The sequence below is a fragment of the Dreissena polymorpha genome, chromosome 3 (assembly GCF_020536995.1).
Source record: "Dreissena polymorpha isolate Duluth1 chromosome 3, UMN_Dpol_1.0, whole genome shotgun sequence".
In the NCBI taxonomy this organism is placed as follows: Eukaryota; Metazoa; Mollusca; class Bivalvia; order Myida; family Dreissenidae; genus Dreissena; species Dreissena polymorpha.
In genome coordinates this window covers 111,217,911-111,244,394 of record NC_068357.1, presented here as the reverse complement: position 1 = coordinate 111,244,394, position 26,484 = coordinate 111,217,911, and the positions used below count along the sequence as shown (strand labels likewise).

The following is a 26,484-nucleotide window of genomic DNA, read 5'->3' as shown; positions in this document are numbered from 1 at the left end:
ATGCAAGTTTCGTTATGTTCTGGCTGCAGTGACTCACGGATGAAATGTATCCTGTAACCCACCTCTGCTTATTGTCGTAATACTGTTTACGGCAAACGTTTTTCCCTAGGGTAACTTTTTCACCAATTGATTACGACGAAGGATTACCACAGCGACAGTTATCCAAATAGAACACAATTGTAGATGAATGATTTTTTTTTTATTTTCAACAGTTTTGCAGTCATTTTTCTGCAGTCACTCGTTTAATAGTTTAGATTTTTCCCTATTCTCTCGCTCATACTGTAACTGATAACTACCCAAGTTGAATTGTATGTCATGGGGTAATGGCCATAGAAATAATTTCTCAAGTAATGCCCATGAAAGTTACGGTACATACGCTTCCATATTTACGCAAAATAACTGAGTTACGCGAATCTTTGAGCAAATGTAACTTTACCTGCAAACAAACGTTATACGTAACTTTACGAAGTTTATAGAAACGCTACTAACTTTACGTTTTGCAGTTACGTATTTTTAACGTACGTAGTTCTAAGAAACAGCCCCCAGATTTGTTGCACAGCGCTATACCAAACGGGCTAGCAGACCCGGTAAGTAATCCACTAAAAAAAAAAAAAAAAAAGTAAAATCCAAAAATAGAATGCTTTACTTCTGACTTGATAACAATATCATCTTTAAAACAAAACAATATATGGACATATTAACAGAAAAAGCAATGTCATACAACAGAAACATTTGCTATAAACAAGTTATTCATTCGCTTGAAAATTAAAATGATCAGCAGAACCATCAAATGTTTGTTTATGTTTATTATTAAGTATGATGTTTTGCTGATTTCAACAGTATTTCAATCACATCACATTGGCCAGTTTACCAACTCAAACTTCCTGTGATAGCACGGTTACCACTACTTAGTGTACATAGGTATGTCAGTACTTGACAACTGCCCTGCTTGAATCAGAGGTAGCGGGAGAATGGCCATAGGAAGGATTCCATGAACAATCCCTACACAATATATATGGCCAGGCCTAGCATCAATCTCTAGATCATCAGATTTTCAGTCCAGCGCTCTATTATATGAGCTTGGCAGTCCATCAAATATTCTAAAACATTCAACAAAAATGTTATATTTCTGCTTGAAACAATGCAAATACTTTTAATATCAAACATAAATATTTGCATACTCATGTAAAACAAAGTTTAAAAAAAATATATACAAATTCAATAGGCACATGCTATTTTTAACATTTTGATTTTAAAAATCCATTTTTCCTCATACAGGCATGCCATTTTCAATTTGTTTCACATGTGTCTTCAAATACTAACATAAATTCCAAAACAACCAAAATGAGAATTCCAGATAGTATCCCAACTTACATAAACTCAATGCTAATGCAAAATTAGATATTATGCAACGCACACACATATATCTGTGAAAATAAAACAAACTTAATAAATTGACAATGAATAACATATAACAATTACACAAAAGTGTCAAAACAGCACTTTATGAACCAATAATTACACAATCAAACAGAACACTTGAAATCAATTTGATCAATGCATTTTGTTAAAGAAGCACAAGGTGGGAATTTAACCCATTTATGCCTAGCGTCTAGAAAAAAGGCCTTGGCAAACAGCGTAGACCCAGATGAAACGCCACATGATGTGATGTCTCATCAGAGTCTGCACTGTTTGCTTAAAGGAATTTCTGTAAGAAATATTCTAAATATAGAAATAACAAGTGTTCCGCGGTCGGAGACATATGCCCCCTCAAACGTGGCCTTGACAGTGACCTTTGACCTAGTGACCTGAAAATCAATAGGGGTCATGTACCAGTCACGATCAATGTACCTATGAAGTTTCATGATCCTAGGCCTAAGCGTTCTTGAGTTATCATCTGGAAACCATTTGGTGGACAGACCGACCGACATGTGCAAAACAATATACCCTCTCTTCTTTGAAGGGGGGCATAAATATATTCGACATCCCTAATTTTGGAAATAAATTGATCCAATTTAGAAGGATGGTAGAGTCCACTAGGCATAAATGGGTTATTAAAGCTTCATTACATTCAGGCATCATAGTCCTCATCCACATTTGCATGAGATTTCAAGTTCGGAGCAGTTGCAAACTCAGCCAGCCTTCTGAAGGACAAACCCTTACTGTCTTGTTGTACTGACTGAGAATTAGAACCTCCGCCTTTCACAGGCAGGGATTTTGAGTCAACAAAGTTTATAGAGGTTTTGCCATTTTCTTTCACATGGTTTGCAACCATATTGTTCGGCGAAGTCTGATTTAAGTTTGCATTACCACTAGTCTGTTCGCTGAATTTTTCTGAATAATCTCTTAATATTTGTACTGCACTGCTACCATTACTTGACTTAACAGCACTCTCCATGGAAATGCTACGCTTTCTTTCTGGTAACGAAGTTGCTGAACGTTGAACACTTTCTGGCAAGTCCATTGCATTTGAGCTGACATTTATCTCTGTCGACCAAGGCATGCTGGGTTGCAGGAAAGGACTCATGCCCATCATGGGGGTGGTGATGCCCATAGGTAAGGAGACACTGGACCCAATGGGGGTCATGCCCAGCGACCGCTGTGACGAAGCATGAGCAGACGTCACTGCATTCGCTGGTAAAGAACTGTGGTCTTCTTGAGATCTGGAAAGGAACAATCAACATTCCCTCAAGACACATAAGCAGTTATTCATTTCTTTCAACTCATTTACTGATATGGTCTGCTGGCTTTCAAGGAACATAATCATTTATCAATTCATGAGATTGTGGTTTCCATGAAAACAATAGCAAACAGTTAATGAAATTTTGGCTTTCAATGAGCACAATAGCTACCATGAAAGGGACATTTTCACAAATTATGGAATGTATTGAAGTTTGTCATTAAATGCTTCAAATTGATAAATATAAACATTGGAACCAAATAGCCCCAGTGAAAAACAAAAATAAAATGAAAGAAAAACGAGATGTGTTTGTGAAACACTATGTCCCCATATATTTGACCTTTGACCTTGAAGGATGACCTTGACCTTCCAACACTCAAAATGTGCAGCTCGATGAGATACACATGCATGCCAAATATGAAGTTGCTATCTTCAATATTGCTACAGTTATTGCAAATTTTAAAGTTGGCACACACAAACAAACAAAGCAACAAACCAACAGACGGGGCAAAAACAATATGTTGTCCCCCACTATAGTGGTCATGGAAATAAAACAATATGTCCCCCACTATAGTGGTGGGGGACATAAAAAGTAATCCTCAATTGGGCTCTAACCACTGACCGTTTAAGTAAAAAGCTAGCATTTAAACCACTCAACATTCCGTGTTCATACAATTATCAATGTGGTGTATTTTATATGTTATATTAGCAATGCTCGTAATGTCACAAAATATAACGATAACAACAGAACTCACCAAATTATTCAATCATCTCGTGTTTGTAACGCTTTATACTTATAAGGTTTTTTAATTGTCAAAAGATGCATACAATGGATATAACAGAGCATGGTAACTGTTCACTGTTACTGTTTTCTCGCAAATATCATAACTATAATGAAAATTTGCAAAATTAATATTTAACATGTGTTTTTAATTTTGTAAATTTACCAAAACTAAAAAATGTCTTCAACAATATTTTGGCTTTCAATGAACGCAATAGCTATTATATACAAGATTTAGGCTTTTAATTAAGAGTCTACCTATCAATTCATGAGTTTTTAGCTCTCCAGGAACATCCTAACTACATTTCATGAGATTTTGGCTTTTGTGGAACATTATAGTTATCGGTTTATAACTTCATACTATTGTGATTTCTAAGAATCATCATAGCCATCGGTTCATGAGATTTGGCTTTGAGCATCATACATGTAGCTTTCATTTTGTAATAATATTGCTTCTTAGGAGCATTACAGCCATTGGTTTATAATATTTTGGCTTCTAGACATTACTGACTAATCTAATCAGTCCATTAATTTTGGCTTTTCAGGAACATAATAACTATCATAACTTTTATTGTAATGCTTCTGAGGAACATAATAACAATCATTTGAAGTGATTTATTAAAGCTATTAATTTATGAATTTTTTTTTCAAAGAATTTTATAGGCATCAATCAATCAGATTTTGGCTTTCAAGGAACATAATAGCATACAGTTAATGAGATTTGGGCTTTCAAAGAACATTTAAGCTTTCAGTTTTTGAGATTTGGGCTTTCAATGAACATGATAGCAATTTCATAATGAGATTTGATCACTCACATAAAAGCTATTAGTTTATGAGACTAAGGCTTTCAAAGAACTTTTTTAAAGATAATATCTAAAATATTTTTCTCTGTTTTGAGAACATTATAGCTATCAGTTCAAGAAGGTTTTGGCTAAAAAAGGAAAATTGTATCACCAAATTCATGAGATATTGGCTTTCAGTGAACATTAAAGCTTCAATATTTTGGCTTTTGAGGAACATTAAAGCTTTCAATTCCTAACATTTGGCATCTAAAAATATAGCTGACAGTTCATGAGATTTTAGATGGCCAGACCACAATATTTAATATCCAAGATACATGTTTCTAAGCATGCTAAAGCTTTGGCCTTTAAAAAAAGTCCTTTGAAATAATGTCAAATAATTTACTAAGCATTCGAGTCAAAAACAGAAATAAATGTATCCTGTTCTGAAACTATAGTCCTTTGTTTAGGTTTTGACTAAACAGGAACATTTTATTAATCAGTTCATGAGATATTGGCTTTCAATTAACATTATAGCTTTCAATTCCAACATTAGCATCAACAATTTTGGGTGCAATTGCCTTCTGCAATTTGCCCTATAGGTAACATAATATACGTATACCGAAGAAAGAAGTCCATTACTGCAACTAACCACTTTGCATCCAGATTCTGCATTCGCATACAAAATAGCTCCGAACGCATAGTATTGGTATTAATGCCCCACACAAACACTGTGACTAAGTACATCAGTATTTTCCCTTGCAAAAAATGACCAATTAGAGGATGTCAAAGCTATCGGAAATTGTTTGATTTTTTAATAATACATATTGCGGAGACAAAGACGGTAAACACGAGACTGTTTAACTCTGGATATGGGTTCGAATACCACGTTGGGTGATACTTTTTTCCCTCTTATTGAATGGATTTACTTAATTCTTGGACAGAACAACCCTTTGGAAAAGACCTTTCTGTTGACTTTTTTACCTTGACCCCAAGTTGACATTGACCTTTAGTATCCAAATTCATCAACAAGAGGCCCATGAGGGCCTGATTCGCTCTACTGCTATAAACACTGCGCAAGTTTGGAAAGAATTAGATGGAAACTGTGTACTTAATTGCGAAAACAAGGAGAATTTTCTCAAATTCAAGGGGAGATTATTGTGTACTTATTTCTCCGATACTGCTCATATGTAATAGGGTTCAATTCCTCATTGATATAAAGATACTGGAAATTTGCAAAATTGGAAATAATTGGATGAAAACTGTGGAATTGCGTAAACAAGCCGGATATCAAAATTTTCTCATATTCAAGGGGAAGTCATTCTGGACATATTGCTTTGATATTGCTCTTTTTAAATAAGGGCTGTTTGTAAAACATGCATGCCCCCCCCCCCCCCCCCTATGGGCTGTCAGTTGTAGTGGAAGCCATTGTGTGAATACGTTTTTTGTTATTGTGACCTTGACCTTTGACCTAGTGACCTGAAAATCAATAGGGGTCATCTGCCAGTCATGATAAATTGATCCAATTTAGCTGGATGTAACAGTCCACTAGGTATAAATGGGTTAAAGTTTTAGGAAACAAGGGCTGTTTGTAAAACATGCATGCCCCCCATATGGGCTCTCAGTTGTAGTGACAGCCATTTTGTAAATATGTTTTTTGTCACTGTGACCTTGACCTTTGACCTAGTGACCGGAAAATCAATAGGGGTCATCTGCCAGTCATGATCAATGTACCTATGAAGTTTTATGATCCTAGCCATAAGCTTTTTTGAGTTATCATCGTTAAACCATTTTACTATTTCGGGTCACTGTGACCTTGACCTTTGACCTAGTGACCTGAAAATCAATAGGGGTCATCTGCCAGTCATGATCAATGTACCTATCAAGTTTCATGATCCAAGGCATAAGCGTTCTTGAGTTATCATCCGGAAACCTTTTTACTATTTCGGGTCACCGTGACCTTGACCTTTGACAGAGTGACCTCAAAATCAATAGGGGTCATCTGAGAGTCATAATCAATCTACCTATCAAGTTTCATGATCCTAGGCATAAGCATTCTTGAGTAATCATCCAGAAACCATTTTACTATTTCGGGTCACTGTGACCTTGACCTTTGACCTGAAAATCAATAGGGGTCATCTGCCAGTCATGATCAATGTACCTTTGAAGTTTCATGATCCTAGGCATAAGCGTTCTTGAGTTATCATCCGCAAACCATTTTACTATTTAGGGTCACCGTGACCTTGACCTTTGACCTAGTGACCTGAAAATCAAGAGGGGTCATCTGCCAGTCATGATCAAACTACCTATCAAGTTTCATGATCCTAGGCATAAGCGTTCTTGAGTTATCATCGGGAAACCATTTTACTATTTCGGGTCAACGTGACCTTGACCTTTGACCTTGTGACCTGAAAATCAATAGGGGTCATCTGCGAGTCATGATCAATCAACCTATCAAATTTCATGATCCTAGGCATAAGTGTTCTTGAGTTATCATCCGGAAACCATTTTACTATTTGGGGTCACCGTGACCTTGACCTTTGACCTAGTGACCTGAAAATCAATAGGGGTCATCTGCAAGTCATGGTCAATCTACCTATCAAGTTTCATGATCCTAGGCATAAGCCTTCTTGAGTTATCATCCGGAAACCATTTTACTATTTCGGGTCACCGTGACCTTGACCTTTGACCTAGTGACCTAAAAATCAATAGGGGTCACCCATCTGCGAGTCATGATCAATCTACCTATTAAGTTTCATGATCCTAGGCATAAGCGTTCTTAAATTATCATCCGGAAACCATTTTACTATTCCGGGTCACAGTGACCTTGACCTTTGACCTAGTGACCTCAAAATCAATAGGGGTCATCTGCGAGTCATGATTAATGTACCAATCAAGTTTCATGATCCTAGGCCTAAGCGTTCTTGAGTTATCATCCGGAAACCACCTGGTGGACGGACCGACCGACCGACATGTGCAAAGCAATATACCCCCTCTTCTTCGAAGGGGGGCATAATAAAAGTACAATGATATTTGACCTTTGACCTTGAAGGATGACCATTACCTTGACTTTTCACCACTTAAAATGTGCAGCTCAGTGAGATGCATGCAAAATATGAAGTTGCTATCTTCAATATTTCAAAAGTTATCAAACATTAACCAAGGAACTTTAACCAAGGTTAAAGTTTTTGGACACACACATACAATGAATGAAATATGGGCTGTAAGTTGTAGTGGCAGCCATTGTGTGAATACGTTTTTGTCACTGTGACCTTGACCTTTGACCTAGTGACCTGAAAATCAATAGGGGTCATCTGCCAGTCATGATCAATTTACCTATGAAGTTTCATGATCCTAGGCCTAATTATTCTTGAGTTATCATCAGGAAACCATTTTACTGTTTCGAGTCACTGTGACCTTGACCTTTGACCTAGTGACCTGAAAATCAATAGGGGTCATCTGCCAGTCATTATCAATGTTCCTATGAAGTTTCATGATCCTAGGCGTAAGCATTCTTGAGTTATCATAAGGAAACCATTTTACTATTTCGGGTCATTGTGACCTTGACCTTTGACCTAGTGACCTGAAAATCAGCCGGGGTTATCTGCGAGTCATAATCAATGCATCTATAAAGTTTCATGATTCTTGGCATAAGCGTTTTTGAGTTATCATCCGGAAACCATTTTACTGCTTTGGGTCACCGTGACCTTGACCTTTGACCTAGTGACCTGAAAATCAATAAGGGTCATCTGCCAGTCATGATCAATGTATCTATGAAATTTCATGATCCTAGGCATAAGTGTTCTTGAGTTATCATCCGGAAACCATTTTACTATTTTGGGTCATAGTGACCTTGACCTTTGACCTTGTGACCTGAAAATCAATAGGGGTTATCTGCCAGTCATGATCAATGTATCTATGAAGTTTCATGATCCCTGGCATAAGCGCTCTTGAGTTATCATCCAGAAACCATCTGGTGGACGGACGGACCGACAAAACAATATACCCCCTCTTTTTCGAAAGGGGGGGGGGGGGGCATAATGAGAAAACTGTCCCTTTCCCAGCAGTCATGTTATTCAACTGACCGGAACCATGTATCAAGGAAACAAATGTTCTGAGCAAATTTCATGAAAATTGGGCCAAAAATGTGACTTCTACTGTGTTCACATGTTTTCACTATATACATATAGAGAAAAATGCCCCGCCCACTGGTGGCCATGTTTTTCACCGATCCCGACCATTTTCAAACTCGTCCGAGATATCAATAAAACCAATGTTTTGACCAACTTTCATGATGATTGGGCAAAAATTGTGACTTCTAGAGTGTTTACAAGGTTTCTCTATAGCCAAATAGGGAAAACTGCCACTATATACATATAGAGAAAAATGCCCCGCCCAATGGCGGCCATGTTTTTACACTTATCTCGACCATTTTCAAACTCGTCGTTCATTATTTGAACCAATGTTTTGACCAACTTTCATGATGATTGGGCAAAAATTGTGACTTCTAGAGTGTTTACAAGGTTTCTCTATCGCCAAATAAGGTAAACTGCCCCACCCACGCGGCCATGTTTTTCAACGGATCGGAACCACTTTTGAACTCAACCAAGATATCATTAAGACAAACATTTTGACAAAGTTATATGAAGATTGGGCATGAAATGTGACTTCTACAGTGTTTAAAAGTTTTTTTCTTTTTTTTGACCTAGTGACCTAGTTTTTGACCCGGCACAACCCAGTTTCGAACTCGGCCGAGATTTCATTGGGACAATGCTTCTGACCAAGTTTCATGAAGATGGGACAAGAAATGTGGCCTCTAGAGTGTTTACGAGCAAATGTTAACAGACTGATGGATGAACGGACATACGATGGACAAAGACCGGTCACAAAAGCTCACCTGAGCAATCAGGTGAGCTAAAAAGGTGATTGGTTGGCATCACGGTGTAAAGTGTTTTAATGACCACAAAATTTTAGCAAAATCGCTCCACCAGTACTTTGAGTACTTTGATTTATAACTGGCATATAATGAGACTTTGGTATGACAGACCACAATATTTGAATTCCCAAGATACATATTTCTAAGCATGCTACAGCTTTGGCCATTATTTTTTTTATATTTGAAATCATGTCAAATAATTTAAGATTAATTATGTTTTCATAACCTCTTATTTGAGAGACAAAATTCAATTCCATTCAACCGTCAAAACTTCATATTTCCAATGAATCAAATTGTGTTCCATATTTAAATGGTTACTATGGTAACTACAAAGTTACTTTGTGTCATTGTCATGTAACCACACTCTTTAAGATTCATGACTCCTAAATTAAATAACATTAAACGCAAAATGTCAGAACAGGCCACAACTTAACACATTACATTATTGCTTAAAAAATATGCTTGAACAGTACTGCAAGCAATACAGAACTTCCCTAACACAGCCATTTTTTCATTCTTTATAAGGTAACAGAAAAAGGCACTTTCCCAATAAGGAAAAAAAAAAATCCCAATAGCTGTCAAACAAATCCCAATTGAAGGAAACTAAATTTTTTTTTTTTTTTTGGTAAATAAAATGCAACATTTTGTTAGTTTTTCTATGCAGCTCTATGGCTTGAACCTAAGTTAATTTAATATTCACAACTTAACAACATTTAGCTATCAATTTTAAATCATATACAACAATTTACCAATATGAAAACTTCACACAGCCTATTTTCCAAATTTCTGGGGTTTTTTTTGCACACAATTTTCCCAATTGGACTGGTACTGCCCTACAACTCACCTGTGCTTACTAGACATGGTCATATCCAGGGGCTGGTTCCCATCATCAGGATCCTGAGCAAACGTTGAAGGGGGAACCATAGAGGGTGAAGTTCTATGTCCATCTGGCATCATCATGCCCATTGTGGGCATCATAAACCGTGGGTGAGGGGCAGGCATGAACCCAGGAGAGAACGCAAGCATTCCTGCATTACTAGGAGGCACGAACGTTGAGGTTGTCTTAGGCAGCCCAGGTAGGCCAGGCATCACCCCCAGAGGGTACGGTGAGAATGGAGGGAAATGCATGTGCGGTAGTGGGTAGGTGCTCGGTGGGTACTGTTGAGGCAACTGCGGTGGGTAGGACAGGCGGGGTGAGGGCTCTCTCCTGATTGGCTGGCTACTTGACGTGTAAGCTGAGGGTGTCAGGGGTAGGCTGGACTGCCCTGAAGAAACCTGGGTTTCGGAACACTGTTGCATTGACTTCAGGAGCTCCATTTGCTGCTGAAGCTGGAATGGCGCTGAGTTGGCAGGGGCACTGGACTGGGAGGGGGACTCATAGGAAGGCTGAGGGGAATTACTCTCACTATCACAGGTCCCACCATCATCTGATTCTGTCTGCTCATCACTTTCCTATTATAAAACAATATTATTAATACAAAACAAATACACAACAAAAACAAGCATGCACATTCATTCAATTGATATCCCAATTTCAAAATTTTATGACAGACTGCCAGAAGGACGGAAGGACAACGCCGATTCTATATCTCTCTGCCTTTCGCAGGGAACAACTAAATGGAACAGTTAACTATCATTTCATCACAAATATGATGAATGTCCCTGCACTTCTTTTTCAGCTATGTAGAAGGCAAATAACTAACAAGAGCACCGCCTTGCGGGTGCAGACCGCTCATCTATTTTCTTTTTAAAGGTGAAGGGACTCTCATTTTCAATCACAAAGGAGGGAGGATCGGAGTGAAGAGGGGTGTATAGTGTGGGGTTGTGGACATTTATTACATTATCTTCCAAAAAAGCGAAAAAAAAAAAAAAAAAAAAAAAAAAATCCGGGGGGGGGGGGGGGGGGGGTTGGGGGGGCGATGGGGGGGGGGGGGGTTTGGGGTGCGATGGTTGGACGGTATTTCAAACATAACCATTTTTAAAAAAAAAATGGGGGGGGGTATAGTGTGAGGGTGTGGTGGTAATTTGTGAGATGATCTTAAAAAAAAAAAAAAAAAAAAAAAAAAAAAAAAAAAAAAAATTAGGGGGGGAGGGGGTGGGGTGGGTGGGGGGGGGGGGTATAGTGTGAGGGTGTGGTGGTCATTTGTTAGATGATCTTAAAAAAAAAAAAAAAAAAAAAAAAAAAAAAAATAGGGGGGGGGGGAGGGGGGGGAGGGGGGGAGGGGGGGAGGGGAGGGCACGGGGGATGGTTTGGGTGGAGTCTATTGTGGTATGTCAGGTAAGAGTAGTTTCATCAAAGTATCAATCAAATCTAATCATAAATAAAGAAGTTATGGCAATTTTAGCAAAATTTAATAATTTGACCTTGAGAGTCAAGGTCATTCAAAGGTCAAAGTAAAATTAAAGTTGCCAGGTACAGTAACCTCATGATAGCATGTAAGTATTTGAAGTTTGAAAGCAATAGCCTTGATACTTAAGAAGTAAAGTGGATCGAAACACAAAATTTAACCATATATTAAAAGTTACTAAGTCAAAAAAGGGCCATAATTCCGTAACAATGACAACCAGAGTTATGCAACTTGTCCTTTTACTGTACCCTTATGATAGTTTGTGAGTGTTCCAAGTATGAAAGCAATATCTATGATACTTTAGGGGTAAAGTGGACCAAAACATAAATCTTAACCAAATTTTCAATTTTCTAAGTATAAAGGGCCCATAATTCCGTTCAAATGCCAGTCAGAGTTACATAACTTTGCCTGCACGGTCCCCTTATGATAGTTCATAAATCTTGCAAGTATGAAAGCAATAGCTTTGATACTGTAGGAATAAAGTGGACCTAAACACAAAACTTAATCAAATTTTCAATTTTCTAAGTATAAAAAGGGCACATAATTCTGTCAAAATGCCAGTCAGAGTTACATTACTTTGCCTGCACAGTCCCCTTATGATAGTTAGTAAGTGTTGCAAGTATGAAAGCAATAGCTTTAATGCTTAAGGAATAAAATGGACCTAAACACAAAACTTAACCAAAATTGTCAATTTTCTAAGTATAAAAAGGGCACATAATTCTGTCAAAATGCATGCCAGAGTTATCTAAATTTGCCTGCCCAGTCCCCTCATGATAGTAAGTAAGTGTACCAAGTTTGAATGCAATAGCATTGATACTTACTGAGAAAAGTGGAACTAAACGCAAAACTTAACCAAAATTTTCAATTTTTTAAGTATAAAAAGGGCACATAATTCTGTCAAAATGCACGCCAGAGTTATCTAACTTTGCCTGCCCAGTCCCCTCATGATAGTAAGTAAGTGTACCAAGTTTGAATGCAATAGCATTGATACTTTCTGAGAAAAGTGGACCTAAACGCAAAACTTAACCGGACGCCGACGCCAACGCCAACGCCAACGCCAACGCCGACGCCGACGCCAAGGTGATGACAATAGCTCATAATTTTTTTTCAAAAAATAGATGAGCTAAAAAATGTTTGGATCATTGGGCATGAAGTGTCTTGCACATCTACACTTCATTATAATCCGTATTTTAAGTTTCAATTTAATCGCCTGAAAAATGTTGAAGTAGTCCACAAAGCAAAAGACTGACAGCACAACCATTAGAATTACTCTTTCCCTACTTTACCATAAAAAATGCCCAGTTTCATAAAAAACACTTAATGTTTTAAATTTTTGTAATACTCAAAAATAAACATTTACATTCAGTGACACAGATCAATGTTTCATTTAAAAGATCAACCAATAGTAAAATGGTGGCCCAATTTGTGCGGTCCAATTTTCTGGTTTTCTTGATTAGAAAACGTTTGCGTACACAAATTAAATGTACTTTTGCAACTTTAGTTTGGTATATACCCCCTATCTGCAGTTGTATAAAGTATGGTTCGAACAATCAATAGTTACTACAAACAATTTAAAGATCATATCATAACAATATTTCAGACTTACTTTACTTTAAATAAGACTGCGTTTTTTATGGTCTTTCTGAACAAACTCTACAAACACACTAAAATCAAACACTTGGAACTGTTATTGAAGAACTTTGACAGCAACATACCGACTTCTGCTCCAGCCTTTCCTCTTGTTTGACTTTCCGAGGTCTACCCGGGCCCCTACTGCCCTCCTTTTTCACTCTAAAATATAAAATCATGTTCATTTATTTATTTTACTTCTTCACCTCATTAATGAACCTCCATTAACCAAAATTTCTTAAGTAGCAGGAATTTTTTGCTATAATTTACTGCCAAAATAGGGCTCTAATCTAATGGAGAAACAAGGGACAAAATTGTCACAAAACCAGGTTTTCATTGTGAAAAAAAAATCTGATAAAGGGAGAAAACTCAAACTGAACTTTTGAAATGAACAAACAAAATTAACCCCCTTTGTAAGTTTGTTTGAAAAAAAAATCTATTTTTAGTCGTGGCGACCTTGACATTGGAGATATTGACGTGATTCTTTCGTGCGACACACCGTCCCATGATGGTGAACAAATGTGCCAAATGATTTTAAAATCTCACAATGAATGACATAGTTATGGCCAGGACAAGCTCATTTATGGCCATTTTTTGACCTTTGAACTCAAAGTGTGACCTTGGAGATATCGACGTAATTATTTCGCGCGACACACCGTCCAATGATGGTGAACAAATGTGCCAAATGATTTTAAAATCTGACAATGAACGACATAGTTATGGCCCGGACAAGCTTGTTCCGCCCGCCTGCCAGCCAGCCAGCCAGCCCGCCCGCATTCGCCAATCTAATAACCAGTTTTTTCCTTCGGAAAACCTGGTTAAAAACAATAAGTATTCCCTAAAATCTTACTTAAATTTTCAAAATATCACTATAACTCAATAACAAATATCATAAAGCCATACTTATGTCAACAGATCAAGATCAGACATTGAATTGCATGGCAAGAGGTTCTCTCCCATTTTACAGATTTCATTCAATACAAAGCTAAATGCAGACAACTTCTGCTTCACAATTATCAGGAAGATAACTATGAGACTCTAAAAAGTTTAAAATCTATTCGAGCAAATGTAGCAAGAAATCAACCTATACCAGTCAACCAACCGGACTTTATTTTGGGTAATATTAACTGCACATCATAACACTTGTAAAATAATAAATGCAGCCTGCATCATCTTTAAATAGATATGGAGAGTTTACTATACTTGATCTTTTAAGCATGCACAAGACAGTGTTGCACGCTTGAATTTCTATTTTTATGTGTGCATCACACATAAACATCATGAATATTTAGTTGCGAATAGGAACACTATCCCTGATTTTTAAAAACTGCATGAAATTTCATAGAGATATTCTTTTACAAAAATATTAAGAGGTGCGATCACACAATACTACTCTTTTAGAATACAAGTGAAAGTTTATATATCAATCAAACAATAATTGATATAGTGGTTAGAAGGACAAAATTGTATGCGTGATGGCTGCCAGAATTTTTCAGGTCCAAAGCGGACCATTCCATAAAAAATGTAAGGCCATATGACTAAAAAGCTGAACACCTAAAACGATCAATCATGCCACCTTACTGTAGTCTATTTGTTTGATTTACAAAAATGTTTTTTTTTTGCTTCAGATGGTAAAATACACATAATACTGCGTAATATTAATTTTTGACTTGATTGCGCAGTTAAATACAAAAGCAGTCGGCTTTTAATTCACTATAGTGCATCTATTGACAGCAATTAGCGACCCCTATAATAAATACACCATGGTGTGACTGCCTGATAAAATCAACAATATTGCCAATAAATCGCTGAGACCAACACTGGTCTCGAGAAGTACTGGTAGAAATGGTTTGTTAATAGGGGGCAATAAAGGGATTAACAATGGTAAGTTTAAGCAAGACAGAGCTTGTATAGCAAATTTCATTTATAGAACATACGTTGTTTTTACGAATGTCTGGACAAATAGTCTAATATCGGGACGCCGGAACAAATACCCCAAAAGTGGGCCTGTCCGGCCGAGTATGGGATGTCTGTATGTTTCAAATGTTATCCAGTAAAATATCATGCACACTTCTTCTCCTTTAGAATATCAAATGAGTGAGGTTTCATGTTAATTAAACAAACATTTCAACAGAAGAAGTAGTGCAATCTTTTATCTAAGATTGCACCCACCCACAAAAAAAGTAAAAAATTCCCGCATTATGGTTGTAGTGTATAAAGTTTCATGGAAATCGTACACATTATTTAGCTTCAGTCTGCTTGACTATGTTGACACATTTAGGCCTTATAAAATTGTTAATGGCCAACGGCTGGAAATTAGTATTTATATGAACTGTATTCAATTACATGTACATGGAAATCTGCCACTCCAGTTGTTTTTTTTAATCCAAATTTTTTAACAATATGGTGGTTTGAAAGTTATCAAAGACAAGAATTATGTCACATTATTATTTTTCTATTCAGAAGAAGAATATTGAAGGACAAGATAATGTTATAAACCAACCACATATGCAGACTCTTTTGCAGGGGTACAATAAAGAGTATTTTTCATAAAAGGCAGCTTGAAATGAAGGCTTCCAAAACTGAACAAAACAGAGTCAGCCAATATGCTTCAACTAGATAAATAACCTCATCAAATTGTATCTGAATGTTGAATTAATGCCTTCATAATCAACAAAATAACTATGTTAAAAACCTTGGAACACGTATCTTCTTCTCCGGCACAACACTGCAGGATGCTACAGGCCCAGGACCTTCCCCCTCATCGTCTGCCTGGTGATCAGGAACATTCTGTACCAGATCCCGGAGAAAGTCAAATGTCTTCTCTGAGTGTATCGCCTGCTTTCTGTAATGGGCCCAAAAGTACAAGCATAACATCAGTGAACAAAACTTTTTGGCAGGTAATTCAGATAAAATATGCTTGAGTTTTCTAGAAATAATTACCGGTTGACTCAAGAAATATGATCCTCCAGTGATTTTATATGTTCTACTTGAGGATTAAGCATAACCGATCTGTGCAAAAAGCATATTGCAATGAATTTTTTTCACATGGTGGCATAATCAATATAAAGAAGTGAAACTCCAGCTGCTGGAGCAGTATTGAATTTTCATTAAAAACAATTAGTTGGTCCTTTATTTAAGGCAAGTGACCGATTGCCCAAACAGTACAAAACAGCACAATACAGCACAATACAAACCAACATAAACACAAAATATGAATAAAGCTGGGGTCACCGCCTTGGAACGGTCAATGCAAAGCATTGGGGGTTTAAACCTGGTTATAGAGCGCTCAACCTCACACTTGGCCCAGCAATATTCATAATACATTCAAGTGTAAATAAAATTTAACGTCATAGCATTGTAACTCAAATTAAACAATAATAAAAGGGAATTAAAACGCATTCAATTTAATTACTATTTAATTACTCAATTGCATTGAAGATACAAGAGTAACAGAATTACAACTTTTTGACGAACGATCAAATAAAACTATTAACAATTGTCAACTACATTCCTTCTTTATAGAAAAGATTTGAGAATGTAGAATCATAGAGTTAATATCTCAGATAATCATCGCGCAAATACAGGAAGAAGCAGCAATAATGGGTGTAAAAATTCCATATTACATAGCTTGGTTGTTTATGTGACTGCTAAACAAATTAAAAATAATTAAATCAAACAAGAAACGCCTATCAGAGAGAAAATATAAATAAAATGGAACGTTATAAACCCAATAACCTATGCATGTAGATTACAACTGGGAAAGTCGGTCGTATGACGTCACAAAAATCCATAATGACATAATGACGTGAACAAATTCCAAGGGCAGTACTAAATAAAAATATTAATCGGGCTGTGCTACTAATAAAACAAGTTTACGTGATTTAATATTAAGAAGCAAATGAATACAAATGGTAATTCCATTAAAGCGACATTATTGGAATCAAACAGTATATTGGTGTTTTGACAACTGAAGACAGAAATGATTTGATGTACGATTTGAGTCCAAATGTAGTTTACATGCAGATTTGTTCATACGACACAATGACACAATTTTATTCAACAGTGACAAATGCCTATAATGTAGTATTCATGCAGATTTGTTCATACGACACAATGACACAATTTTATTCAACAGTGAAAAATGCCTATAATATCACTAATGATTCCAAATTTTAAGGGAAGAAAGATATAGTGAATCGAAAACCATCAAACACGTGTTTTTAAGTACATAAGCATCGTATCCTTTTGATAAAAACAAGTTAATTAAATTGAAAAGTTTAATATGAACATTTGGTTTAACATATTTTAATTTGCGGACACGCTTCAAAACATCTCCGTAAAATGATGGATGTTCAATAAATGAAACTGAAACAATTTTTCTGGAACTGGACCACCATCACTTTCATGTGTGAAAATAGAACCACCGTGACTTACATGTGTGATGCTGACAGTGTTTTGGCATTTTTACCCCTAGTTACAGATGCCGTCTTCTCAATTAGGGAATCAATAAACAGCTCCAAGGCTCGGGCTAATGATAGGTTAAGGAACAACGTGTACTTGGTGAAAGGGGCCATATTAATTTTTTTTTAATTAAGTACCAGAAGGCTGGGAATTTACTCTGCTTATTCAACCAAAATACTTAATGAGCTAAAAGTCAAGGAGATGTTAATGTGTATTTCCCTTCTTATATTAGTTATCATCAGCTTACTCCAAATTTTACTGTAATATTAAATGATTGTTGCTTTATTATGTTGTTGTCATATAGAAAAACAGAAAAAAATGCTACAATTCAAAGAAGCAAGCATTTAATGGCTCCTTTGAGTCAGCAATTATGCTAAGTTGGAACACCATAATGAGAACTCCCAGCCTTTATTTAGATTGAATGCACAACTTTTCCCACTGTTGCTTATTGATCTGAACAGAAAGGATACAGATGATTACTGGCACAGCCGCAGCAACTTTACCAACATCTTCATCAGTCTGCATGATCTTTTTTATTCGTGCCTGTCAAATAAATAATGTACAATGGTATAGTTTTATTTAAAATGTGATTATAGGATTTTACTAATTTTCTCAAAACAGATAATATATTGATGACCAACGAGCTACATCAGAAGAAATGGTATCCTAACATAAACGAACAAAGAGATTTATACAATAGTAATTAATTTTGTTTTGTAGTATCAGAGAATGTATTTAATAATTTATTTTCATACAAGAGTTCCGCGGTCGGAGATGACCGCATTGAAGCCGGATTTTTGATTTAAATGACAGGAAAGTACCTTTCGTGTTTTTGTCAATGCAATACTTAAATTACTGAAATATTGTTCAAAGGTCAAAATGAAATGTAAGTACTTTTCAAGGCATGAGCAAAGTTTGAGATTCTAGGTCCAAGCATACCAAAGTTACAACAATTTTAACATTTTAACATTTAAGTTCACAGTGACCTTGACCTTCAAATGAATGACATTGAAATGAATGACCTTGAAATGACCAGTGGTCATCTAAGTGTGCTTGCAAACCTTTACGTCAAGTTTGAGATTCTAGGTCCAAGCATACCAGTTATAACAATTTTAACATTTTAACATTGAAGGTCACAGTGACCTTGACCTTCAAATGAATGACATTGAAATGACCAGTGGTCATCTTTTAGTACTGGCCAATCTTTATTTCAAGTTTGAAGACTCTAGGTACAAGCATACCAAAGTTATAACATGAAATAAGAACTTTAACATTTTTACATTCAAGGTCACAGTGACCTTGACCTTCAAATGAATGACCTTGAAATGTCCAGTGGTTACTTACTAGTTCTGGCCAACCTTCATGTCAAGTTTCAAGACTCTAGGTCCAAGCATACCAAAGTTATAACAACTTTAACATTTTTACATTCAAGGTCACAGTGACCTTGACCTTCAAATGAATGACCTTGAAATGTCCAGTGGTTACTTACTAGTTCTGGCCAACCTTCATGTCAAGTTTCAAGACTCTAGGTCCAAGCATACCAAAGTTATAACAACTTTAACATTTTTATATTGAAGGTCACAGTGACCTTCACCTTCAAATGAATGACCTTGAAATGACCAGTGGTCATCTGTTAATCCTGGCCAACCTTCATGTCAAGTTTGAAGACTCTAGGTCCAAGCATACCAAAGTTATACCATGAAATAAGAACTTTAACATTTTCGAGCACGCCGCCACCCCGCCCGCCCGCCCCCCCCGCCCGCCCGACAACATCAATCTATAAGCCGAGATTTTCTCGAAAAAAATCCGGCTAAAAATCAACCTTAATAAGCCATTCATTTGCACATGCATGCAGACAAATGATGAGAATAAGGGCTTCTGCAGTCATTTGCCAAATCTGCCAATTGATTTTTTTCGCAATCTGCAATTAAAATAAATGTTTGACAAAAATGCGTGTCTAACGTTTTTACTGTTTAGTGCTGCTCCGGATAATCATATGAATTCCTTTTGTCAAAACGTTGCAGTCGAAACAATTGATCAATTGACCTAATGAGCTTGTGTTCACAACACCCAAACAGTAAACCCAGTTTTGTCCCAGTGCTTTCCACAGGCTATTTAACGGTCCCTCACCAGGACGCTTGAATTTCGAAATCAGAGTCCGCGGGGTGCCTGAAATTTTCCGATCAGTGTATTTTGGCTGTTACTACAACTAGCCATTCTTAAGATCAATGCGATATTGACTTTGCAGACAATTCTAAAAGCCAATTTACGATCCTCTGTCAACTACATCTAACGCTTTACCCAACTAAAGCTGCTTAAGGGCTGAGCGTCGTTGTATTGGAAAATCTATATTGGCCAATTAGAGTGTACGCTTTGTATAAGCGACAGCACTTGTAGGCAGGCACTACCTGCAGTTAAATCATGCAGACTACTCTGACATACATGTTATTGCCACATACATTTTGGCCAGTTACTTAGAAGACTGATGATGGCTGTAAATCTCGTGGAAGTTGTGCATTTCATGAATAATACTGTCAAAACATTTACTCGTTTTGTAAAGCGTTTTAACAAATTATCGTTGAATTCATTACGCAACTGTTAATGTTTTCTTGAAGTCTCAAATGAGCATAATTAAATTTGTAATCAGAAACCCACTTCCGAATGTAAATGTTAACTCTACGTTAACAGATTCTTGCTTCAAATAAACAGTGATAATTTATTTCGTGTTGACCCCTTGTCTCAATAAAAAGGACGCAAAAATTATGCAGCATGTACAAAGTCATGTGCATACAAAGCATGGGTATATTGAGCGTTGTATTAACAAGCACACACCATGCAAGCGATTTATGCATGTTAAGTGGCAATATTTCATCAAATCTCAGGGCTATTGATAACTTTTGGGGTAAATTGGGTAATCAACCCCTGTTTTAGTAAATTCAATAGAGTTTTAGCAAAACTGTTCATCCGCTACTTTTGAGCTAAATTTGATTTTTCACACCCGTTTTTTTTAACTCAATTGGATAATTTTGGGATTGACATATATAAAATTATTTACAGGTGTTTTTTTTGGCCCGCTTTTATAGCCGAAATTCGGCTATTTTCCCAATCCCAAAAAGTATACTTTTTGCCCAAAATGTCGCAAAAAATTCCCAATTTCAAAAAAATTAAAAAAAAATAATTTTTTTTAGAAAGAAGTATCATATGCCAGCGCCCTCACACTACTTTTGGGGAAGGGGTCCGCAGTTCTTAGGAGGGGGATTTTTTTGTAAATGGGGAAATTTTTATTTTAAAAAAACAACAACTGTGTTTAACTGTTATAAACATATATTTCTATATATGTGACTGTCTAACGGACAGGAAGGTGAACTTTTACTCAATCTAATGACTATATAACAGTAATCTAATTTAAATGTGGGTCGGTAGTAAGGTTTTTTTTTCTTACCACAACACTTAATTGAATATTTTACTTAATGAGAATGTCATTATTTTCAGGTATCAGCAGTGTGAAATGCATGACGACATAGTACTAACTTTCAGTTATAGTTTTTAATAAGAAGATGTTTGATCCAGATTGTCTTTTACTGTAAATTATTGTACAAATACATATTCTTTGAAAACTAAAGACTGCATATTGAATAAAGCATTTATTGACCAGAATAAATGTAAACAAGAGCACCGCTCTTCTATTTTCTTTTTAAAGGTGAAGGGACTCTCATTTTCAATCACAAAGGAGAAAGGAGCAGAGTGAAAAGGGGGGTATAGAATGCGAAAAAAAACTCCAAAAAAAAACAACATCGGGGGGGGGGGGGGGGGGTATAGTGTGAGGGTGTGGTGGTGTGGTGGTCATTTGTGAGATGATCGTAAAAAAAAAATTAAAAAAAATGGGGGGGGGGGGGGGGGCACAGGGGATGGTTTGGGTGGAGTCTATTGTGGTATGTCAGGTAAGAGTAGTTTTGTCAAAGTAACAATCAAATCTAATCATAAATAAAGAAGTTATGGCAATTTTAGCAAAATTTTATAATTTGACCTTGAGAGTCAAGGTCATTCAAAGGTCAAGGTAAAATTCAACTTGCCAGGTACAGTTACCTCATGATAGCATGAAAGTATTTGAAGTTTGAAAGCAATAGCCTTGATACTTAAGAAGTAAAGTGGATCGAAACACAAAATTTAACCATATATTCAAAGTTACTAAGTCAAAAAAGGGCCATAATCCCGTAAAAATGACAACCAGAGTTATGCAACTTGTCCTTTTACTGTACCCTTATGATAGTTTGCGAGTGTTCCAAGTATGAAAGCAATATCTATAATACTTTAGGGGTAAAGTGGACCAAAACACAAAACTTAACCAAATTTTCAATTTTCTAAGTATAAAAAGGGCACATAATTCTGTCAAAATGCCAGTCAGAGTTACATTACTTTGCCTGCACAGTCCCCTTATGATAGTTAATAACTGTTGCAAGTATGAAAGCAATAGCTTTGATACTGTAAGAATAAAGTGGACCTAAACACAAAACTTAACCAAATTTTCAAAGTATAAAAAGGGCACATAATTCTGTCAAAATGCACGCCAGAGTTATCTAACTTTGCCTACCCAGTCCCCTCATGATAGTAAGTAAGAGTACCAAGTTTGAATGCCATAGCATTGATACTTTCTGAGAAAAGTGGACCTAAACGCAAAACTTAACCAAAATTTTCAAATTTCTAAGTATAAAAAGGGCAAATAATTCTGTCAAAATGCACGCCAGAGTTATCTAACTTTGCCTGCCCAGTCCCCTCGTGATAGTTAGTAAGTGTACCAAGTTTGAATGCAATAGCATTGATACTTTCTGAGAAAAGTGGACCTAAACGCAATACTTAACCGGACGCCGACGCCAACGCCGACGCCAAGGTGATGACAAAAGCTCATAATTTTTTTTCAAAAAATAGATGAGCTAATAAAATAAAACATTAACAAATATAACATTTCTGAACGATTCAGACGCTTTCCGCAGTTGCGTAAATTTCGGACATAAAATTCGGACACGGATGTTGTAACAGAAAAAGCTTTTGTCTTTATCTGTAAATTACTGTACAAATAAATATTCTTTGATACCTGAAGACTGGATGTTGAATAAAGCAATTATTGATTAGAATAAATGTCAATGAAACAAAACATTAACAAAAATAACAATTCTGAACGATTCAGGCGCTTTCTGCAGTTGCGTAAATTTCGGACATTAAATTCTGATGCGGATTTTATAACAGATTTTTTTTTGAGTCGGCGGTTAAAAAACAGGGTCGGTCGGTTAACCGGAAACAAGACTTCTTTTTTTTAGGACTATATTGGACAAAGCGATATTACGGACCGTGATATATTGGAGTCAATTTTCAACTATTAATCAGCGATTAAAAATTTTTTTTTTTTACATTTTCTGAAGGGAAAAAAATCAGTTTGGGGGCAAAAAAACAACTTATCAGGTGGGGACTGCAGCCGAAATTCGGCGGCAGATATTATAGATTGAGGGCCCTGTATGTGTATTGTATTTTATCTCAATTTATATTCAATTTCATCTAACAAAGTATTATATGATTTCGTTCTTTTAAATTGAATGATTATAAAGAGTGATATCAAATTTAGTATATCCCTAATCAGTGGACTTTTCGTGTGAAAAAAAGGCTAATGAATTTATTTTCCCAATTTCATGAAAATGTCGATAAAATTCCCAATTCCAAAACCATGGGCTACATGTATCTTCTCAAAAAGTGGGGAAAAAAACCCTGAATATAATAACAAGGGACAAAATTGTCACAAAACCAGGTTTTCATTGTGAAAAAAAATCTGATAAAGGGAGAAAACTCAAACTGAACTTTTGAAATGAACAAACAAAATTAACCCCCTTTGTAAGTTTGTTTTAAAATAAATCTATTTTTAGTCGTGGCGACCTTGACATTGGAGATATTGACGTGATTCTTTCGTGCGACACATCGTCCCATGATGGTGAACAAATGTGCCAAATGATTTTAAAATCTCATAATGAATGACATAGTTATAACCCAGACAAGCTCATTTATGGCTTTTTTTTACCTTTGAACTCAAAGTGTGACCTTGACCTTGGAGATATTGACGTAATTTTTTTGCGCGACACACCGTCTAATGATGGTTAACAAATGTGCCAAATGATTTTAAAATCTCACAATGAACGACAAAGTTATGGCCCGGACAAGCTTGTTCCGCCCGCCGGCCAGCCAGCCCGCCCGCATTCGCCAATCTAATAACCAGTTTTTTCCTTCGGAAAACCTGGTTAAAAATCTACTAAGGTTACTATATTATTCATACAAATGGAATTTAAAAAGGTACCTGTTCGTAACAAGAAACAATTACTGAAAATCTGATCAAAGTTCATTCATTTTTGCGTTGAATAAAACCGAGTGCGTGAAAATCGCTACAGATTTGATGAAGTTATGTCTGTTCAAAGGGATGCATCCTGTTTTCGGGTCATTTTGAGTTGAATACCTTGAAAATGAAAGTTGAAATCAGACGGGTCTACGAATAATTACCATAATATCACAAAGATTGATAAACGCTGGAAAGACTGCCTTCTTTTCTTCATGGGACGGCATATTATCTATACAGTACATTTTTGTACAGAAAATAACCAGTCTTAAAAATACACCCGTTGTTCATAAGAATTTCGTTTCGTGATGCAAGGTTTTTTACAGGAATTATGTTATTGAATTTGTATTTGCGTTTTAGTACGCTTTATTTTAAATTTAATTACGTTTTTGGTTATTTTTATTTTGTCAGTTATCTCTTAGTTATAATGCACCACTGAATGTCAATTGATATGTTAAATTTAAAAAATCAACTTTGGGAGGGGACCCGAAGTCCCGGGGCGCCTGAAAAAAAATCCTGTGGAAAGCAGTGTCAGGATTCTCGTTTGGTTGTGTTTGTATTTATTTTCAAGCGTAGTAATGTCAGTGAAACAAAATACTTGAAGTGCATGTTCTTATGGTAAATAAAATGATCTATACCGGGAAACTCTTGATATGAGGCTATGGTCTAATAAATTTAGAATTTTGTTTAGTTGGAATGATCTACAAGCGCACTTATTTGTCAAATTGTATGCTTATAAACTGGAAAGGTTATTTATACATGGTTGACAATAGTCACATTGATTTAATTTTGGTCAATTCAGTCAAAGTTATTGGTCTTGAAAGTTGAATTCTTGAAATTGAGGCATGACGGTGACCAGTATGAATTAATATTGTAGTGAAATAAGGTCACTTCCAACAGCCTTGCTGTTGGGCTAGCTCTTTAGCGACGTGGTTAAAGTGTCTGACTAACACTCTGGAGGTTGTGGGATCAATCCCTGGCTTGAGCTCAGTATTTTCACATTAATGGCGACGAGGCAAAAAAGTACTGTGAATGCGGGAATGGGTCTGAGCTGTTTAATGGTTTCTGGGAGGGCAATGCGGATGCAAGACATGCTGTAGCGGGCGTGTCTGGACCTTGAAACATTAAAAGGGGGAGGAGTGTGTGAAATAAGGTCACTTCCAACAGCCTTGCTGTTGGGCTAGCTCTTTAGCGACGTGGTTAAAGTGTCTGACTACCACTCTGGAGGTAGTGGGTTCAATCCCTGGCTTGAGCTCAGTATTTTCACATTAATATGTATAGTTCATTGAACTGATGTTCGTGCTGACATAGATTTTCAACTGTTCGTTTACTTACATAAACGTTATAGCGAAACATTACATGTGTCGGAAGATAACCTTACCGGTGGAAAACGAGCATTGTACTTCTTTTTCTTGCCTGGCATCTTGCTGCTGCTTTCACTTTTCAACGGAAATGACTGGCCATTTAGAAAGAAGCGAACAATTATATTGTTGTCGACTTGTATTTTGTACATTCAAACTCTGCCCGATTGGTTCTCAGCATTAATCAATTACAACCCTTGTAAAAAAATACCATAAAATTATTATCGATTTAAATTTGTGTTTTGTTTGTATAAAATACTTCGTACCATCGTTCTGATTATTAACTTAATAAATCTGTTAAGAGCCTCAAATAATCACTACTTGCAAAATCCGGGTGAATGGAAATAAAATTCAATCACACAAGTTATCTATAGATAGCGCGATGACCCGAATTTAACCCGGGACCTATATAAAAATAGCTCCCTGATTTAACAGATTTTAAAAGCTTCAACAAGACATGTCAATCGGCTAGTGTAAGGGGAATTAATTTAAAAATTCTTAATTCTCAATTTTAAACGAACTTACGTTCTAAATGCGTGCGTATTAGTTTCAATAAGTCCACAATCCGAGTCCTCACACAATGGAGCCTATATGCGCTGAAAGACCTCATTAACTCCGAAATAAACCCACTTAATCATAACGAACAGAGGGCTATAATAATAATTCACGCATTTATGACATTTTAACACGTCTGTCGGGAGAATTGTAAAAACATCGTCAAAATCATAATGTACTTTAATGTTAGGAACAAAAAAATCTTTGATAGCAAATTTAAACAAGAGATTGCCAAGCAATATGGTCCCCTACCGGCTCCACCATTGTCAGAAATTCCACCATTGTCAGATTATTTAATTTTTTTATATTTGTTGCCATAGCAACCGGAATTTTTGACGTAGGAACAAAATGAAATGACGTGCATAATGTCCATATTGCCATATATCCATTTTTCAAGTTTCATGAAAAAATATGAAGAACTTTTAAAGTTGTCACAGGATCCAGAAAACCACCATTTTCAGCAGTATTTCTAGTGTATTTGTTGCCATAGCAACCAGAATTGTTGACGTAGGAACAAAATGAAATAACGTGCATAATGTCCATATTGCCATCTATCCATGTTTCAAGTTTCATGAAAA

General features: G+C 36.3%; 1 protein-coding gene across 1 annotated transcript; it reads right to left on the bottom strand.

Moving 5' to 3' along the window:
• Positions 1 to 625: 625 nt before the first annotated feature.
• Positions 626 to 25,516, bottom strand: LOC127871030 (uncharacterized). The gene is made up of 7 exons (XM_052413652.1): positions 25,372 to 25,516; positions 18,088 to 18,160; positions 17,591 to 17,684; positions 15,849 to 15,998; positions 13,240 to 13,315; positions 10,021 to 10,628; positions 626 to 2,663 (listed from the first exon to the last, which is right to left on the bottom strand). The coding sequence occupies exons 1-7, from the start codon at positions 25,501 to 25,503 to the stop codon at positions 2,072 to 2,074; spliced, it is 1,725 nt and encodes a 574-aa protein (XP_052269612.1). The 5' UTR covers positions 25,504 to 25,516; the 3' UTR covers positions 626 to 2,071.
• Between the last annotated feature and the right edge of the window lie 968 nt (positions 25,517 to 26,484).